This window comes from Schistocerca nitens, chromosome 4, assembly GCF_023898315.1.
Source record: "Schistocerca nitens isolate TAMUIC-IGC-003100 chromosome 4, iqSchNite1.1, whole genome shotgun sequence".
In the NCBI taxonomy this organism is placed as follows: domain Eukaryota; kingdom Metazoa; phylum Arthropoda; class Insecta; order Orthoptera; family Acrididae; genus Schistocerca; species Schistocerca nitens.
In genome coordinates, this window is record NC_064617.1 from 602,306,203 (window position 1) to 602,327,925 (window position 21,723).

The 21,723-nt window shown below is 44.0% G+C and overlaps 1 protein-coding gene across 5 annotated transcripts in view; it reads right to left on the bottom strand.

The window, feature by feature from the left end:
* The window catches only part of LOC126253482 (serine/threonine-protein kinase dyf-5), a 318,570-nt gene that overhangs the window by 162,402 nt on the left and 134,445 nt on the right, over positions 1 to 21,723 (bottom strand). For all 5 annotated transcript variants that reach the window (XM_049954847.1, XM_049954846.1, XM_049954849.1 and 2 more), the window contains one exon: positions 10,944 to 11,119. In XM_049954847.1, the coding sequence (XP_049810804.1) occupies positions 10,944 to 11,119 (176 nt within the window). The remainder of the gene's footprint in view (positions 1 to 10,943; positions 11,120 to 21,723) is intronic.

Genomic DNA, 21,723 nt, shown 5'->3' on the forward strand with positions numbered 1-21,723 from the left:
TCCTTCGAATATTTGGGGGGCATATCCAGGATGATTTTGCTTTTGAGTGTTTGATGCCTCTTGGTGATAATTTCTTCAATTTTTCCGACGAGCAGTTTTTTCCCCATGTTGTTAACGTGCAATCCATGTAATGTGTGGAATCTGCGCCCAATATTATTAACATTTACGAGTTCTACATTTCTGAAATGTTTTCACTTGGAGAATGCAAACCTCTGTAGGGTTTGCTTTCTTTCGTACCTGGCTTTCGACAGACATTTATCAGTTATTGTACCAACTTGCGCCTTTGCAAGAACTGGCTAGCTGTCATTTGCTGAAATGTGCATGTTTCTCTCAACCTATTACTGTGACAGAACGCATGTCATCGTGATGAATCTAGAACTTTACTGTTGTCAGAAATGCACAAACCAATTTTACAAAGCCTGGGCTGCGGAATCACAAGGTTGAACCATCATTGTAAATTTGTCACTAGTACACATCACAAATCCTACACTGATCACATAGTGTGTGATGTTATTACCGTATTTACTCGAATCTAACAAGGGAACCTCCCCATCGCACCCCCCTCAGATTTAGTTATAAGTTGGCACAGTGGATAGACCCTGACAAACTGAACACAGAACAATCGAGAAAACAGCAAGAAGTTGTGTGGGAGTATGAAAAAAATAAGCAAAATATACAAACTTTGTAATCCATGCGCAAGATAGGCAACATCAAGGACAGTATGAGCTCAGGAGCGCTGTGGTCCCCTGGTTAGCGTGATTAGCTGCAGAATGAGAGGTCCTTGGTTCAAGTCTTCCCTCGAGTGAAAAGTTTAATTTTTTATTTTCAGACAATTATTATCTGTCCATTCGTTCATTGACGTCTCTGTTCACTGTAATAAGTTTAGTGTCTGTGTTTTGCGACCGCACCGCAAAACCGTGCGGTTAGTAGACGAAAGGATGTGCCTCTCCAATGCGAAACGAATACATTTGATCGCAAGGTCATAGGTCAACCGATTCCTCCACAGGAAAACACGTCTGATATACGACACTGGTGACAGCAAGTGCGTCACATGACGGGAATATGTTGTCGACCCACCTAACTTGTACACTTGGCGAATTGGTAAAAAGATTCTTCTACGTTTCCCAATTTAGGTTTTCTTGTGGATGTTATAATCACTCCCAAAAAAGTGATCGCTTCGAATAGACGGACGGACAGATAATAATTGTCTGAAAATAAAAGTTAAACTTTTCACTCGGGGGAAGACTTGAACCAAGGACCTCATGTTCCGCAGCTGCTAACGCTAACCACGGGACCACGGCAATCCTGAACTTACACACTCCTTAATGTTGCCTATCTTCCGCATGGACTACTCAGTTTGTATATTTTGCTTATTTTTTTCATACTTCCACACAACTTCTTCCTGTTTTCTCGATTGATCTGTGTTCAGTTTGTCAAGGCCTATCCACTGTGCCAACTTATAACTAAATCTGAGAAGGGTGCGATGGGGAGGTTCCCTTGTAAGCCGCGCTTTTTTCCGGTTTTTTATAATCCAAAACGGCGCCTGCGGCTTAGAATCAAGTGCAAAGTAAGGGGAAGTTCTGAAAAATGTTGGTAGGTGCCTCCACAACTAACTTCTGCCGTCGAATATATGTAGCGCTACAGTGTGTACATTTTTAGATGGCTGACCTCTCCCTAGTCCTGATTCGGTAGAAGTCGGTAAACGTCGGCAGGCTTCGGTAGGGACGCAGTTGCGACTGCTGCCAACATTACGTAGCTGACTGTGTTGTACAAGGTAGCCATTGTCGTTTGCTTCGTTATTGTTTTGTGCTGTAGTGTTCTGCGTGTTTTTATTGTGCAGTTGTGCTAAATATTATCAAAATGAGTGAAGAGGCAGTTGCTGGCCTATCTCGGGAGTCGCCAACAACCCCTACCAGTAGGCCTACGGTTAGAAAGAAACCAGTATTACGTAGCGATGCTCGCAAAATTATATTGCGTGTGACTGAATGCTGCGAAAGGGAAAGGGAGCAGAAAAAATTACTTCCATTACTCTTTTCGGGCGTTCGGAGAACAACTCACCAAAGTTTCATTGCAATCAGATGAATGGTTTGTGAGCGCATAGTAGACAAATATACATACATTCATTTTTATATATATACACTCCTGGAAATGGAAAAAAGAACACATTGACACCAGTGTGTCAGACCCACCATACTTGCTCCGGACACTGCGAGAGGGCTGTACAAGCAATGATCACACGCACGGCACAGCGGACACACCATGAACCGCGGTGTTGGCCGTCGAATGGCGCTAGCTGCGCAGCATTTGTGCACCACCGCCGTCAGTGTCAGCCAGTTTGCCGTGGCATACGGAGCTCCATCGCAGTCTTTAACACTGGTAGCATGCCGCGACAGCGTGGACGTGAACCGTATGTGCAGTTGACGGACTTTGAGCGAGGGCATATAGTGAGCATGCGGGAGGCCGGGTGGACGTACCGCCGAATTGCTCAACACGTGGGGCGTGAGGTCTCCACAGTACATCGCTGTTGTCGCCAGTGGTCGGCGGAAGGTGCACGTGCCCGTCGACCTGGGACTGGACCGCAGCGACGCACGGATGCACGCCAAGACCGTAGGATCCTACGCAGTGCCGTAGGGGACCGCACCGCCACTTCCCAGCAAATTAGGGACACTGTTGCTCCTGGGGTATCGGCGAGGACCATTCGCAACCGTCTCCATGAAGCTGGGCTACGGTCCCGCACACCGTTAGGCCGTCTTCCGCTCACGCCCCAACATCGTGCAGCCCGCCTCCAGTGGTGTCGCGACAGGCGTGAATGGAGGGACGAATGGAGACATGTCGTCTTCAGCGATGAGAGTCGCTTCTGCCTTGGTGCCAATGATGGTCGTATGCGTGTTTGGCGCCGTGCAGGTGAGTGCCACAATCAGGACTGCATACGACCGAGGCACACAGGGCCAACACCCGGCATCATGGTGTGGGGAGCGATCTCCTACACTGGCCGTACACCACTGGTGATCGTCGAGGGGACACTGAATAGTGCACGGTACATCCAAACCGTCATCGAACCCATCGTTCTACCATTCCTAGACCGGCAAGGGAACTTGCTGTTCCAACAGGACAATGCACGTCCGCATGTATCCCGTGCCACCCAACGTGCTCTAGAAGGTGTAAGTCAACTACACTGGCCAGCAAGATCTCCGGATCTGTCCCCCATTGAGCATGTTTGGGACTGGATGAAGCGTCGTCTCACGCGGTCTGCACGTCCAGCATGAACGCTGGTCCAACTGAGGCGCCAGGTGGAAATGGCATGGCAAGCCGTTCCACAGGACTACATCCAGCATCTCTACGATCGTCTCCATGGGAGAATAGCAGCCTGCATTGCTGCGAAAGGTGGATATACACTGTACTAGTGCCGACATTGTGCATGCTCTGTTGCCTGTGTCTATGTGCCTGTGGTTCTGTCAGTGTGATAATGTGATGTATCTGACCCCAGGAATGTTTCAATAAAGTTTCCCCTTCCTGGGACAATGAATTCACGGTGTTCTTATTTCAATTTCCAGGAGTGTAGATTTTAATGTACATGACGATTTCAGTTTCGTTTACGAACAACATTTAAAGCGAGTTTTACTTCCAAGCCATTCGTCTGCTTTCGTGTAAGCATGACGCGCAGTTTGTAGTGCCAGCACTGCAACTGGTAAGCGTGCCTAGTCCCCCCCCCCCCCTACCCCAAAACCAAATGGCTCCACACCCCTCGCCAGCCAATGCTTGCTTCCTCCTCTCCTCGCACTCTTAACACACTGTACACAGGCATGCTTTGCAGGCTCAAAGATAAATACTGGCGCCAAAACCTCTGCGTCAGTAAATAAATTTAAAAAAAAGGTGGAAGACGAGCTTTTTTCTCCGCCCCGAGTTTCGACCACTGCATTTTCATACATTATACAACGAAGTAAATACAAATTCCGTATTGTTCATCTTAGAATGTAGCAGCATTTCAAAGTACTATGAAAATCCGACTGGCAAGACTGTTAGGGATGTTTGTCAATATGGCCAACTCTACGTTCTGAATTTTTTCCTACCTGTGAGAAGAGATGGTTGCTAATAGGAACTTTTATGAACTGTGAATCACATGCAGTTTTCTCTTCACCATAAGAATAATACGAATATTAACATTTTGTAATGTATTGTTTCGTTTTTTGCTGGTATCTCATTTAAATCCTGTCTGCCTAATAAACTACGAAACTAGAGTGAGACAACAGCAAACGCGGAAGAATATGCATATCATGTCATGCTTATATTCGTATTATTCTTATGCCTAATAGTGATACAGTCAGAAATGAAGCAAGGTAATTGACTAGATTTTTAAATCTAAGATGACTCTAATTTCTGTGCAGAATATTATGTACTAAAGAGGCGTCTGCAAAGATTTTCAAACGTAGAAAAATTTTCGCTAAACTCTCGTTCAGAACTTCTATCATACGCAGTATATTATTTGGTTCTTGTTGATCATTATAAAAGAAAGCAGCAGTGTAAGTAACAACAATGAGCAGTCTCTTGCCATTGTTTCGCAAATGAGACGATCCCCCCCCCCCCTCTCTCTCTCTCTCTCTCTCTCTCTCTCTCTCTCTCTCTCTCTCTATTTTTAAGCAGCAGTAGCGTGCACAAGAGCAAGCCATGCCGCAAGCGGCGACAGGCCGTAAACACTAATTATCAGAATGCGACAAACAGTGCAGGAGACAGTACAGTAATGCATTTTCAGCTTCGAGTGGCGTAAACACCTATAACAAAGAGAACGGCGCTTATCAGATCAAAGAAAAATAAACCATCAATTCAAACCAGACGAATCACGTGAAAAAGGAAGGGTACCCGTATAAATAAGGATGAAGCGCCTGACGCATAGCATTGGCTACTTGGTAAAGCTTAACTGCTAAGCTTACAACTCGAACCTAACTACTGTAGCTGTATCGTCATTCATTCGACCAAAATTGTGTCTCATATTACAATGGACCAACTTGGTTTCGCTTTGGAGGTGCGGCCTAAAACTTCTCTCCCCTTGAATTTCGAGTCTCAAATTTCAGGTGCGGCTTAGATTCGGGAATTTTTTTTTTTTTTTTCCTTGATTTCGAGTCTCATTTTTCAGGTGGGGTTTGGATTCTTCTCTCCCCTTGAATTTCGAGTCTCAAATTTCAGGTGCGGCTTAGATTCGGGAATTTTTTTTTTTTCCTTGATTTCGAGTCTCATTTTTCAGGTGGGGTTTGGATTCAAGTGCGGCTTAGATTCGAGTAAATACGGTATTTGTCTGGCGTCGGATTGGGAAGTCAGTGAAAAAGCACTTCAATGTGAGAATCTGACACCTACAGATGTGCTCAATATAGCACAGTCCTTTGAAGTGTCAGGCCACAGGCGATCAGATTGCTAAATTGGGCAGAGGGGAGGGGGGGGGGGGGGGGGGGGGGGTGGTATCGGAAGTTGCTCAGTCAATCCCCGTTAGGCACACTCAAGTGTTCAGCATGACAGGGAAGCTGTTGCAGCAGTACAACAACCATCAGCTCAGTATCCCATGGACAGCTTTGGTTACAGCCACAAAAGAAACAGAATGCATCACAGCAGTGGCCACATGCCCCTTCCATCTTGCCCGTACTGCTTCATCCAACCGAGCATGCTGTAAGCATTAGGCGGTTTGCAACAAGTGTCGAAAGAAAAGTCACATTGTATTGTGTAACTTCTCTTCAAATGTGGCGGACACAGTTGTCCCAATGGAGATAAACTGTATCACTACACTGACTGTTTCTCTGAACAAATTGTTTACTGACTTGCTTGTGATTAATAAACTGCTAATAATACAAGTGCACTCAGGAGCTGCAGTGATTTTAGTAAACCCAGAGGCATACATGGACTTGGATTCCCCTCCCTGACTTGAATTCCCCTCCCTGACTTGGAATCCCCTCCCCTCACAAAGGTTTCACGAAAGTTGGTTACCTACAATAAACAGCAGATTCTGATTGTAGGTCAGTTCTCCATTCCCATCTCTTACAAATCTGTTGCTCCCCTTCTCACCTTCCTTGTTGTCAATCACAGACATGTTCAGGTTAAATGCGTTTAATGTTTTTGGTTTCTCCATTGCTGATGAGGTAAATTTAGTGCCAGATCAAGTTCCATATGGGCAACTGGAGTCCCTCGGTTTTCCTCTGGGCTTAGCTGTGCTACTTGTTTTCAGGCCCATATTACCATGAAAGAGTCCTCTTGCCCTCATTTTTTTCAGACATGACAGGTGCTGTCTCCTTGCGCGACTCTGTTGAGGCTGAATTAGACCATCTGAGACATCGCTCACTGTCACTTGGCCTATTTCTTCTAGTGAATGGGGTACACCAAAGGTCACTGTTAAGAAGCCAATGGGTAAGCTTCACCTCTGCGGCGACTTCAGAGTCATGATCAATGCACAGTCCACAATAAGATACATAACCTTTTGCCACCCTGACAAGTTGTTCACAAAATTGTCAGGTGGCCACTAATTCTCCAGGATTGATTTGTAGGAAGGTTACCTCCAGCTCCCCTCGGATGAGGCAACGAGGCACCTTCTCATTGTCAATACACCTTTCGGCCTATACCAAAATCAACGCTTGCCTATTAGTGTTGCTAGTGCACCCACAATTTTTCGGCATTTTTTAGAACAGCTGACAGCTCCTGTACTCGTCTTTATGAATTGCCTTGACAACATTGTGTTTTGGGTTCTTCCACTGAAGACTGCCTTAGCAATCTCTGACTGTTGTTTTTTGTTTTGCAGTCTTCAGGTCTCAAGTGCAATCTTGCCAAATCTTATTTTTTTCAGGCATCAAGTGAATACCTAGGTTTTGAGGTTTCTCACACAGGGGTCAAGTCATTGCAGCACCTCCTGATGCAATTGCTGCTTTTCTGCAGCCAACCTCCGTTAAGGAACCACAGTGTTTCTAAGTAAAGTTGTGTACTACCATAAGTTTTTACTGGACACAACAACTGTTGCTCAGCCTCTGTACGCACTTTTGCATAAAAATGTGCCTCTTTTTGGTCCCCAGCTTGTGACTGAGCATTTGCTTTGCTTAAATCTAAGCTTCCATCTGTGCCATGTCTGGCCAGCCGGGTCAGCATCTCTTGTTGGCATCTCAGCACGTCTTGGTACGGTGTAGGTGAACAAATACGTGGACAGGTCTGAACGACCCATTGCTTATGCTTCTAAGACTATAACTCCAGCTCAGCAGTGGTATTCTCAGACTGAAAAGGAGGCTTCAGCGATTGTGTTCACCTTCAAGAAATTTTGTGTCTTCTTTTATGGTTCTAAGTTCAATACAATCACAGATCACAAGCCACTGGTTGCTCTGTTTAACCCCTCAGCTTCTGCACTGGACAAGGCAGGGCTTCGTTTACAGCAGTGGGTTCTCTTCCTCTCCCGTTATTATTATCAGATCCATGATCGGCTGATGGCACAACAAACCAATGCTGACACCTTATCTCGCCTTCCAATCAGATTGGACCCGGCATTTGATCAGGATGAGTTGCTTTGTTTCTATTTAGATATTGAGAACCAGAATTCAGTCAATGGTTTCCCGATCACTAGTGCCACGATAGCATCGGCCTTTGCTGCGGATCTTATACTTAGTAGAGTTGTCTCTTTTGGGCAGCATGGTTGGGCAGAAAACCCCCCGGGCCGTGCCTCAGATTCCTTGTGCAAGTATTTCTCTCTCCAGCATTAACGTCCTGGGTTTCACAGTGTTCTTTTGTTAGCTACACAGGTTGCTGCTTCCCGGGTTGTGATTCCCACATCCTTATGCTGTAATGTACTGCAGCTTCTGTATGTCTATCATTGGGGGACTTCCCGCAAACTTTGGCCTGCCAGCACATGTATTGGCCAGGCACAGATGGGGACATTACATTGCTTATCACTACTTGCACTCACTGTTTTCAGCAACAGATGGCTCCGCAAGCACCTTTTTCACCCTAACAGACGCTGCAGCGCCTGTGGGAGCATCTACATGTCGATTTTGCTGGGCCCTTCCTAAATCCATATTGGGTCATTGTAGGGGATGCCTATTCCAACTTCCCCTAAGTGGCACTTTGTCTGGCCATGTCTGCGGTGATCACTACTTCCGCCCTGCCTAAGATTTTTGCAATTGAGGGACTTCCATATACCATGGTTACCGATAATGGCCCCCAGTTTTTTTTATCTAGAATTTGCATCTTTTCGTCAGGCTAGTGGTGTTCGCCATCTCACTCCTCCCCTGTGTCATCCTCAGTCTCATAGTGAGGCTGAATGCATGGTTTGGACATTCAAAACTCAGATGTGGTAGTATGTATCTGGCAGTTCCCCTTCACTGCTTTAGATGGTTTTTTAAGTTCGTGCCTTTTCACTGCAGTTGGGGACAAGAGCCCAGTGAAGTTGCTACATGGATGCCAACCACGGACCCTCATTCACCTGCTGCACCTAACGCCATGTCCGCCGGCATCGCCAGCTCCGCGATGGTTCTGGCTGGGTGCGCCTGTCGGGGCTTGTGGTTTTGGCTGCAGTCCAAACTGGGATCCTGCTGTCGTCGAGCACCTGTGCATCACCACCACTCCTGATGGTCAAACTTCCCATCACTTCAACCAGCTGTGGCCACCCACAGTGGGTCTGTTGTCGGAGGACCCACCACCTCCCTGCGACCTCCGATGCATGTTCCTGTGTGCAGGTAGTCTGGTTAGTGCTGTAGCAGGGGTTGCTGTCTGGCAGACTGCTGTCTGTGGTTCCCCTCTCTGCCCTCATTCCTTGACTGCTGTTGTCACCGCATTTTCTGCTGCATCTGACACAGCAGCCACTGCTGCCTTGTTGCTGCGTCCTGTGCAGCTGTCGTCTCTGACGCCCCTACTGATGCCTCTGGTGCCAATCGCTGATCTTATCAAGGGTGTTGCTATGGACACACCATCCCCTGTTCTGCCCTACGGCCTCTAACAAGAGGAGGGACAGCATGTCAAACCACCCCCTCATCACTCCCGCCCCTACGGCACCAGTAATTTTTTGGTACCAGTGCCTTTTTTCTGTACCAGTGCTTTTTTTTCCTGTATCAGTGCTTGTTTTCTGTACCATGTATTTTTCTGTGCCTAATGTTTTTATGTATGTGCCCCCCCCCCTCCCCCCGCCCCCCCCCTGGAAGTGAGGAGTGATGTACCTTCACTCATGATGCACGTGATTTCAGAGATTGTGTGGCCTGCTTTTAGAGGCCACCTGGGTTGGCCCTCTGGCGCACTCTGGTGAGCCTTCAAAAAAACAGTATTATTTAATCAATCGCAAATGAGTGCTCAGCCCATTCTGTAACCTGTATTAGTGTTTCCAGTCAATATGTTTAGTGCTATGCACAACCTGTACTTCATTGTATCTTACGTGTTTCTTTATAAAGTTTCATAATTCACATTTGACCTTTCTATAGCAGTTTCAAAGTCTCTAGTTCGAGCCTTCTGTTCAGCTCAGAAGTAATTTGTCATGATCACTTTTGTGAATAATGCTACAGATTGTGAGCTTTGTTGAACAAGACTGGTCTTCTCTAACTTCACTAGCAGTTGCTTGAATGATCCATTTCTGACCTCAAAGCCCATATGACAGGCAAAGTGTGCTTTAATCTGCAGCTGGTTGCACCCTGTTTCCTCAATCGCTGTCAAAACAGGTGATTGAGAGCTCCAAGCATACACAATAAGTGCATGAAATTATCCTTCCCATACCTTGCTGCCATTTCTCCAAGGGATCCCGTTATTCACCATACATTCAAACTGTTGCCAAACCCAAATCCCTGTCACTTGTGCATGTTTCCCTCTTACATGGAACACAGCAACTTCTGAGCAGGTGAACTGTGTTTCAGTTTCAGTAAGAGACAGCACCTGAAACTTGTTGTTAAGACAGTACAGGTTCAGTATCCTGAGTTTTCTCTGGTCCCTCTCTCCGCCATACAGTGGCCTTGGACCCACTCTCAGTCAAAGCTCTCACTCACAGTCAAAGCAGAATAGCAGTAATAGCTGGTGTATTTCCTTTGACAGAAACAGTTTCCATGGGGAACAATATATCTGAGGTAACTTTGGCATCTCTGATACAAGACTCTCCATAATTTGCCCAACACAGGCATTCACACCAGCTTCAAATTGCTTCATTGCAGTCAAAACAATTTCCAACTGCTTATGAACAGCAACTAACTCATTCCATGCCTGAGACCAGTATTTACAGTGTTGTACCTGATGAACAATAAACAAAGAACTTGAAATTAGCTAAACTGATTCTATTTTAATGTCCGGATATTTTACACTATAATGATTGCAAGTTACCTTTAAGAACTGAATTTGCAACACCCAAGAAATTGGTTTCTGTTATAACAAGAAAAAAACCTATGGTACAATCTACTGATTACCTGAAATAACTCAAATTTTTCTTTTGTAGAGTTTATGTTTAATGGCAGACTCATTTGAAAAACTCGAAAATAGTGTAATTTGTGACAAATGAAAACAACATACACTGCTGTTGTAGTGGGGAACTAAAAGAGACGCAATATAACAGTTATAATGTGTACATAACAATTTCTGCCAAAGCAGTTGATTACTTAGCACCTATATTTATGAAACACTGACTTAGAACAAGCAGGTCAACAAGTAGAGAAAGGGGGATTCACAGGACTAATTACGTGAGTATCTTTGCTGCTACTAAGGGAAGATGGGCAACGAACAGTAGCACAAGGGAAGACAATTTTACAAATAAGATACTGCGACCAAAATCTGTACAATACACGAATGTAGCTCACATTCATTGCTTTACTTTAAAATATATTACGCACAGATGTCTAGAGGAGATCATTGTCCAGTTGTGGATGTCAACTGGCTTATTATTATTATTATTATTATTATTATGTATCTCCAGCTTTCCCACCAATGACCCAGTCATTATTGTTAAACATTCTGATACTTACCTGAGAGACTGCTGAGCAGTAGGTCTTGAGTTAGGGTTCCAGCTCAGCATGTCACGCATAAGTGCAAGACCATCTTTGCTAGCATTAGGAATGATGCTACCAAGAGGGACTGGTGAAAACTGTGGAAACTTGAAGTTCATTGCATTGGCTAGTTGGTATCCTTCTGGCCACTCCTTCTGCAATTAGTTGAAGCACGGATGAATATCTCCAAGTCAAATTTTTAATAAAATGCTGTCATAGTAACATTTACTATATTTATGATAAAGATAATTTTGAACATGTATATTACAAACTTCTGGTAAAAACATTTTTCTTACAATAATATCCCTTATATTGAGGTGCAGAACAGCTCATGAAGTAACATTTGATTTGAAATTTAATCCAAATGAAATGAAATCATTGAGAATATAACTTCCATTCCAGCTCCCAATCATTGCCCCTAGCTCATATCCCTGAAATAGATCTAGATGCAAGAGTTGTCTCAGACATCCTCCCGTTACCATCTACTCCAGTCCTGTCACAGGCATCTCCAACCCCACCACATACAGGGCTACATGTGTAATCACTTACACAATCTACCACTTTAGCTGCAACTACTGTGCCACATTCTTCATGGGCAATGACTACTGGCAACTGCCTGGCTGCATGAATGGCCACTGTCAAACTGCAGCTAAGAGACAGCGGGACCATCCAGATGTTGCCCAACACAACTTGCTTGATTTCAACAACTGCTTCACAGCCTAACCATCTGCATTCTGAATGTACAGGTTTAATTATCTGTTTTGCCTTTTTAGGATGTTATTAGATTTTTCTATAACAAAGAAGTAAGGACAATACAAATAGCCACGGGTATGGTCCTATCGTGCATAGTGCAAAATAAAAATATCAAAGAAGCATCTATGAACTAATAAAAAGAAAACTTATGTTTTTGTTACACTATAAAATAAGTATATGTCAAGATTACAATAAACAGGTATGTACGTATACAATAAATAAGAGTATTATGAAAATCTTTAAACATGAAGAAGTACTGCAGCAGATGCCTAATGAAAAGTGCACACATTACCATCGATACACATACAACAGCAGGTGTGGTGATGCAGTGATGGGGCCATACTTACAGAATTACAGAAATATGGTTGGTTGGTTGACTGGGCAGCATTAAACGACCAAACAACAATGTCATCAGAACCCCAATCCAAGAAAGATGCATCTGTAATTAGTGACATCCACCAAGAACATTTTCTGATCTAGTCAGGAGATTCATAATAGTAAATACAAGAGGGCTAAAAACGTAATAGACAGCTTTAATACAATCAATAATAAAAGCAAGAAGAAGAACATAAAGACGTCAGCAGGTGGGGATTCCCAGGGTACATGACTGGAAACTTACCATCCACAGTTGCCCACTCTTGATCCATTATAGCCAAGAGCACCCTCTATTCAAAGAGTGCACCACATTGAATAGAAAACTGGTTGCAGCAGAAAGGATAAAATTAAGTCTAAAAATGATTAAAACAGAGTAAAAGAGGGATGAAAGAATAGCCTGGTCAAGGAGATACATACAGAGGAAGATGCCCCATCCCCAACCATCCTGCCCCTGCTCCTGCTCCTGGTCCAGAGGTAGATTAGAACCTTATAATTGAGAATAAAAATCACGTTCATGGAGATAACTGAGAACCAGGTCAACTATCCATGAATCCGCCAACATTATAGGCAATGAGTCTGAACACCATAGTTGGCATAGAGGACCAAAAGGAGAGGCATTCTGCCAAGACATGAGCTACTGTCTGTACCACTCCATGACCACAATGTGGAGGTGGCTCGTTACACAAAATAAAAGCATGGGTTTATCTGGTGTAACCAATGTAGAGATGACATAGGACTGTTGATTTCCGGCAGAAAGAGGAGGAAGAGTGCTATGTTGCAGTAGTCTCCTTGATTGTGCAGAGTTTGTTAGATGGGGCAGTAGCCAGCCACATGTCATTCCATTTTTGTGCAAGCAGAGACCTCACGTTCACCTGCAAATCCACACATGGGATCAGAAAAGCAAATGGGAAGCAAATAAGTGCTCCTCTCGCCAGACGGTCAGCCAATTCATTCCGCAAGATACTCACATGACTTAGGGCCCAGAGAAAGATAAACTGAGCAGGCAGCACAACAAAGGTCAGTGAGAAGGTCCTGAATGTTGGGCAGCAAGAATAGCATTGGTCAGTAGCCTGGAGGCAGCTCATTAAGTCAGTACATATTAAAACATGAACAAGGAAGGTCTGTTTAATAAAATGGAGGGCTCTGTTAATGGCTGTCAGCTTTGTCATAAACACATTACATGTTCCCAGCAGTGAATAGCATTCCATACTAGCAGAAGACATAAAAGCATATCCTATCTGATCCACAGTTTTAGTCCCATCTGATGTGCAGTTTTAGTGGCATCAGTGTAAAAGACGGTAGCACCCTGGAACTCTTGAAGAACTGAACATAACAGATGCCAAAATGTTATGGAGGCAACTAAGACATCAGGAACTTGGAGGAGATCAGTCATATTCTGTGGCCTGGGCACCATCCAAGGGAGACTGTGCAAAAAAACATGGTCAGCACAGACCAAGCAGGGGAGATGGAGATTTGGCAGAGGGAAGCAAGGCACATTCCAACTGGCAATCCCAGCTGAGGGTTGGGTATCCGCAGGACAACACCCCACATATGCTAAGAGAATGGAATATATGGAATAATCAGTGAGCTGTTGAGTAGTAATTGCACAGGACACGAAGGGCCAGTATCACTGAATCCTAAGTTGGAAGATCCCTGCTTTGGCAAGGAGACCGTCTTTGGGACTAGCTGGAAGGCACCAGTGACCACACACACGCCATGATGATGGACTGGGTCTAACAGTTTCAAAGCTGAAGGATCCACCATGCCATAAATATGGCAACCATAGTCCAGTCAGGATGAAACCATGGCCCAGAAAATACAGATAAGAGTAGCAAAATCTGCGCCCCAAGATATGTGGGCAAGGAAGCAGCGTGTGTTAAGCTTCTGGATGCAGCTAGTCTTCAGGTGACAAGTATGGGGCAGCCAAGTCAGCTTTTTATCAAAAAGGAGGTCCAAGACAAAGTGCTGTGCTGCTGTGTCCAGCTGTTGGGTACCTAGAGTTTTGGGCAGGATGGACTATGGTATGACATTTTTGTAGGAAAAAATTAAAAACCATCGGAAAGAGTCAGCCATAGGCCTGTGGATGGCACTTTGGAGCTGGCATTCAGCAGAGGCTATCGAGTGGTAGCTGTATCATATGCAGAAATTGTCAACATGCAACACCGGAGTGCCAGCAGCCCAACAGAGTCGCTAGCCCATTGATGGCGATGAGTTTAATAGTGGAACTCAACACACAGCCCTGTGGGATGCTGCTATCTTGGACCCAAGGGGAGCTGAGTGAAGTGACAACTAAGCCTGCAAACAGATGGGATAAAAACTAACAAATAAAAATCAGTAGCAGGCCTCAAAAACAGCAGTCATGGAAGATAAGTAAAATGTAATGACATCAAGCGGTGTTGTACATCTTATGCAGGTCAGAAAAGTTGTGATAAAGTGTTGGTGTTCTGATAAAGCCTTTTGGATTGCTGCTTCCAGCAGATCAGTTGTGGATTGACCCTTCCAGAAATCACAGTGCTAGGGGTACAAAAGACCCTGAGATTCATGACCCCAGCATAATCTGTGGGCAACCATCCTTTCAACCAGTTTACAGAGTGCGTCAGTCAGGCTAAGCAGCCAGTAGCAGTCAAGAGATGTTGGGTTCTTGCCAGGCTTAAGGAATGGGACAACTATGCTATCTCACTGTTGAGAGAGGAAGGAACCTTGGAGCCAAATACAGTTGAAGACCCTCAAGAATGCTGCTGTTTTCAGAATATTCAGGCGTTGGATCATCTGACTTTGGATTCAATAAGGGACTGGGCCTGTGTTCTGGTCCGAGGGAAGAGCCTAAAGTAGTTACCAGTTAATGAAGGGTTCATTATTGGATTCAGCTAGGTGGAGACTGAAACATAAGGGGACATCTCCAGCTTGTCACTCCTGCAGTAGAAAGGTAGCCAGATATGAAGAGGATGCTGATGCTGTTGCAAAGTGGGTCACAAAGTGTGCCTCAAGAAATGATGAATTGGTGCAAAGGCCAACCTGTAGGATAAGACCTGGAAGACATGTTGATCAATGGTGGCCCATAAGACCATGGAGTTTGGCTGAAATCTGAGATGAAGAGGAATACATCCTCAGGAAGGAGACATAGTGCTCCCAGCATTCCTTCTTACAGTGTTTGATCGGACAGTAAGACTTAGCCTGAAGTCACTTAAAAAGTGATAATGTTTGTCTGTGAAGGATGATGTTTGGATTGTTGCAGGGCTCGTCATCAATCCTGAAATGTTAATGCAATGTCTTTGGTCCACCACAGCACCAGCCGTGGGGTGGGGGGTTCACCTGTAGAAAGAGGAATAGTAGTTAAACTGGTGTGGATGATTGCATCTGAGACACATTGCACAACCTCATGAATACAGTCTGACAGAGAGGCCGCAAATTTAAAAGCAGCAGCATACAAAGGCCAGTTGGTTCTGTGCAGTCCCCAAAGAAGTAGTTGGTCTGTCTGGCAGTGGCAAGGAAATGAAAGGATCACTGGAAGATAGTCACTGTCACAAAGGTCATCGTTTAGTGACCAATATAGTGAAGTCACAAGATTAGGGAAAATATCTTTAGATTTGTAGCTGAAAAGGTGGCATGGGTGGCACTGAAGTGGGTAGTAGAACCATCATTGAGGAGACACAGATCATGGTCTATGAGAAGCTGGTCAATTACAAGGCCCCTATTAGATGAAGTGATACTCCCTCACAGAGGGTGGTGTGCGATGCTGTACCAAAGCAGACGAAAAGAGGAAAGGGGGGGGACAGTTTTTGGATTAGTGTAATCAATTCAACATAAACAAATGGCCTGTCTGGTGGCAGGTAAATGTTGCAAGTCATAATTGCTAATGTTGTTTGCACCCACACCGCTATTGCCTCCAATGAGTTACAATGAGAAATTCATTCATTGATGATATCTGTATGAACCAAAGTACAGAACCCACCCAATGCCCTCTCGGGACCAGGATGGTTCTGACGGAATACACGATAACCATGGAGCAGTGGAGAATGGTCATCAGTAAAGTATATTTCTTTGAGAGCAATGCAAACTGCAGAAGAAAAGGAAATAAGGTGTTCAAATATCAGCTCAGAATCCAACTGTGTGACACCTATGAAAGCACCAGATGAGCCTTGTCCTCATTCTTATTCTTTTCCTTAGTAACCTTTGATGGCAAGGTTTGGTCAAGGGGCCATCCACATTAAGCATCAGGTCAGATGAAAAACTGACAGCCATTGTTTGGCATCAGGTCTGTGGTCTGTGGGTTGCCATGGAGAGGGATCCTGAGAGGAAGCCCTGTCACCAGTAGACACCGAAGAAAGAGAACACTTCTGTAGCTGAGTCTGGGAAGTAGAAACTATGGGAACCACAGGAGAGGAGGGTGGTGTGAGATCTGGTTTGGGGAAGGTAGAGGTGGGGGTGATGGTTGTGATGTTAGCATCACTGATCACCATCATATCCACAGGATGTAGGCATTCATATTTCTTTCGTGCCTCAGCATACGAGAGGCAGCCAATAGACTATTACTACTACAACTGCTGTTCTTTCTTGAAAATGGGCAAACTGGCAAATGCGGAGGATGATGTTCCACACAGTTGATATAAAAAGGTGGATGTTCAGGAGTACCTTGGTGGAGTGATCACCCATAGTTGCTCCATTTTGGGTCCACTGTGCAGTGGGATGACATATGTTCAAAGTGTAAATACCTGAAGCCCCTCAAAGACATCTGTACACCATGGCTTTAACTTTCTCTGGGAGGACATTTCCTTCAAAGACTAAGAGAAAAGCACTTGTATCCGCATCATTATCTTTGGGCCCTTTGTGTATACATCTGATAAAATGTATGCTTCACTGCTTGAGATAAGTCTTGTCTGGAGTGTAAGTTGTCTGTGGGAGATGATTCCTTGGACCATGTTCAAAGTTTCATGTGGGGCAATGGTCACAACTATGTCATCTTAACGATCACATGCCTGAAGAGATGTAGATTGGTCAGCAGAAGAAGTATTAATTAATAACAAATCATTCTGCAATTTTCCTAGAGACTCAATTTCCCCAAATCTGTCTTCAAATTTTCAACAAAAAGTAATGGTTTCATTGCAGCAAAAGTATCACCATAATTTCGAGTACATATTAAGTATGGGGTGAAATGTTCCACACAAAGGCATCTGGCTTCTCCCTCTTCCACGGTATAGCCAGAGAAGGAATTGTCATGTGGTTGAATCTCGATGCATTATAATAATCTTTCCCTTCTGAAGAGACTGCTGGGGCCTTGTGGCCACCAGCAGCAGAAAGTTTAATTCACTTCATGTGCAAATCATCCACCACGGTACCACCCACTCCGAACATTGGTTCTCCCATCACACACCAACCGGCCACAGTTATGGTTATCTGACCAGTAAAACACTGCCCAGAGTCCCCGACCCCCAGCTGATGCATACATACTTCTTGGGTTGTGTGGGAAGTTTCCAGCTCGGACACCAACAGTGCAATCACTGAATGGTCAGGTGGCTACCATCGTGCAGGTACTTGATGATCCCCCACAATGAAATGGCTAACTTACTGGGTTTTGGGTGTAGTACCTTTGCAAGAAAGGAACTGTGCAAAGAGAGATAAGCACAAAAGGTGAAATATATGCTGCACTGGTCGACCTGCCCTGCACAATCTGCACATCAGATATGGAAAAGGAATAATAAGTCAAATCCAACAAGGGGGCCATAGAGTTAAGAATGAAAAGTTGTAGAATACTGGAAGGGAAGAAACTGAGCATCCAAAATCACAAACCAGATCCAAGCACAACTGGCACCAAGCAGACTGTCCAATGAAAAAGCAGAGAGGAAAAACGAGTAGTAGAAGGATAGACTTGCAGCATGGATAAAGAAGTAGTGCTGCAAGAGATGGGGTCCCATGGAGGCCAAGCACATACTCACAAAGGAGATGTGATCCTGCTCAGGGAGGGGGGTGGGAGGGGGAGGGGTGCAGACATGTCACTTCATTTAAACACAGTATAATGAAACTGACCAATACAGTTGAATATCTCAAGGATTTAACAGTTAAGCACTGGACTAGGCCAAACTGTGGCGGAGAGACAACTGGACCACCTAGTTGCTCATCATGCTGCCCAATTAATTTTTAATTTCTGTTACAAGCTTTTATTTCAGTTTAGATTTTTACTCATGAATGCAATTGTATGGAGTAGCTGCCACTAAGCTCCAAGAGGCACCTAGTCCATTGCTATAATGTTTACATGTTTGACTTCTTCAACTGTGATCATCAATTTCACTATGCTTCATTTATATGAAACCACTGGCCTACAATTCTGTTAGTGTAGTCCTATTATTGCACTGCCACAACTGCCATCGTGTGTATCGAAGGTAATGTTTGCACTTTTCATTCTGCCTCTGATGCAATACTACTTTTTCATTTTTAAAGAGTTTCCTATTACTCTTGTTTATTGTACAGGTACACACCCTTTTAGCTCGATCCTGACATAAGATTTCTTTCTAATGGTTTGTAGCCACTCCTTTGATATTTTTCTTTTGAGCTGTGTGTGATAGGACCATACCTCTAGCTATTTATATATTCCATTCTTCTTTACTGTAGAAAATCTGATGATGTTTTCCTTCAAAATATCTCCTTGCAACATATCCTATGTTCCAGTAACCCCCATGGCCCCAATCATGCTAGTCCCTGTCCTCCATGTTCCTATTCCCTTCCCTCCTCCCACTCCAGACATAGACATGCCTTCTATCATGCTAGATCACCTGTACAGTCCTTTCCCCTTCTGTATTTCCACATGCAGTACTACCATCTTCCCCCACCACTGCCTTGGTACCTCACCCCATGCCACACCTCTTCTGTACTCCACTACCTGGCCAGGCAAAAATTGCTGCTCATCTTCGGCCTTAGCACCTGGAGATGACGGTAGCTATGTCTGTGTAAGTTGTGCTTGTGTGAGTGTGAATGTGTGTTTATAAAAACAAAGATGAGGTGACTTACCGAACGAAAGCGCTGGCAGGTCGATAGACACACAAACAAACACAAACATACACACAAAATTCTAGCTTTCGCAACCAACGGTTGCCTCATCAGGAAAGAGGGAAGGAGAGGGAAAGATGAAAGGATGTGGGTTTTAAGGGAGAGGGTAAGGAGTCATTCCAATCCCGGGAGCGGAAAGACTTACCTTAGGGGGAAAAAAGGACAGGTATACACTCGCACACACACACATATCCATCCACACATACAGACACAAGCAGACATATTTAAAGACAAAGAGTTTGTTCCCACGTGGAATGTTTCCCTCTATTTTATATATATATATATATATATATATATATATATATATATATATATATATATATATATATATATATATATATATATATATCTGGTTAGTTGAATCTGTCAGTCTTCCTCCTTGTGCCTGCCTGTCACTCAGTGTCTTCTATATCTGGTGAGTTACAATTTTCATTCATTTTCATATTGTTGTTATTCTATCCTGGACTTCCCATTGTTTGAAGGAATAGAAAATGACCCACTCTGAAAACCAGGTGCTACTCATGATTTCATTGCCAAAATAAATACCGTAGTGATCTCTTATTTCTAACAATGATCATGGTCTTTCCATCAAAATTTATCATCACAGTCATTCTGTTCACTTTTACCCTGTTCTATTACTTTTCTTCCTAGGACTTCTCTCTCATCTGTATCCTAGTCTACACTACATCAGTAGATAATTTCTCGTAGAATGTTTGGGTGATAACAGCATTCTGACAAACAGCCATTAGAAATGGAGAGAAGCTTCATTTTGATAATAATGATGATGATTATGATTATGATGATAACAGTGTTGTTTGGGCATAGTGCCTGGACTCAGCCTAAAGGTTGTGGCCTAAAGGTTGTGGCACACTGGGTCACATCGTTTTTCCTTAGATCTCCTTGGCTACTATATCTGGTTATGTGCTTGCCTGAATTCATCGTGCCCACATACCTAGCAGAGTGACATATACTTTCCCTGTTTCTGTAGCAGGAGAAGAGAGTTCTAGGTATCTTCAATCATTTTACTTTGAGGAATCAAAGCAGAGGACAAATTTCATCCTCAAATTAAACATTTTCCGTTGTTGTTACTTCTCAGCCATATTGGCACTAAACACTGATAAGTCATTTGGGTGGTTGCTGTGGGGTCTGCACTGTAGATGGTCAGAGAAAACATCTGGAAGCTGAAAGTGTCTTAACTGCTTTGAAACATCAGTACATACTATGTCAAAATTGTTGCACAACATATAATTAATAACTGGGAATGGACTGTCACTGTCTTAAAACTCAGTCAAATCTAGGATATTTCTGTGTCTACCCCGAGAAAAAAAAAGTTTCTACTTCAACACCAGCATCAAACATTAACACTTACAAAACTTATTTTAAAACACAACCCCTGGTGTGAATGCCAAAATACAATGTTGTTAATTGCCAGATGTTAAAGATGCTCTGAAAGGCCATTGAACACAGAGATGGCATTTATTTATGGTTGAGCTTACACAGACTACAATACAGTTGACTGCTGCAGGCTTTGAGTAATCACAGTGTGAAAATTGGAACAACAAAAGCGCTTAAATGCAAACAGTATTGATGAAACTTGATACAGCTGTCTAAAACTTACACTTACTACAAAAAACCCACTGCAAACTATGGCTAACTGGCAGTTTATGTGAACTCTAGAAACATACATATGTAGCCAGCTGATCTGGTGCCTGGTACTGTTCATAAGAGAAACTTTAACATCAATAATTATGACTGGATGGTTCACATATTTAAACACCTGAATATTGGAACAGTGAATGTCTCACAGAGTAATTTGAAGGCCATATGTACATCCAGATATAAGGCTTGTAGCAAATTCTGATGCAGTCCATCAAACTAGAGATCCCACGAGTCATTTTCCCAGTAAGCAGTATCACATTCACCCACAGAATTCCCTACAGCCAGGAGACTGATCTCCTGGAAAGTCTGAAAGGAAAAATCACAAGGTACACATTGTCACCCTCACAGACACACTAAGTGAAATCTTCTATGAATGTAGTCTCTGATCTTGAGTATTAGGCTGAGTCCCCATCCTACTGCCCCATCACAGTATTACACTGTGATTTGTTTCTCACACTGCTGGTACTATGTATGCTTATGTGCTAGTGACTATTTACACCACAAATATAAAAAAAATCATTCACAGAGGAGGACCATACAAACATACTGTCTTTTGACTGTAGGAAAAACTTCTGCAAGAAGGACGTAGAAATAGGTGACTCTGGTGTAAAGAAGCAGCTGAAAGCAGAGATGCTGAGTCGCGGATAGGCATAACAAAACAACTGTCAAAAAATAAGCTTTTGGCCAACAAGACCTTTGTCAAAAATAAACACACACACACACACAGACACACACGAGCAGCAGCCACGCTACGAGCAGCAGCAGCGGTGCATGATGGGAGGGGTGACTGGGTGGGGGTAAGGAGGAGACTGTGATGGGGAGGGGGAGGGACAGCAGGGTAGGGGTGAGGGATGATCAGTGCGGCTGGGGAGCACACAAGGACGAGCTGGAGAGAGGGTAGGGGCAGCTAGGTGCAGTCCGGTTACATTCC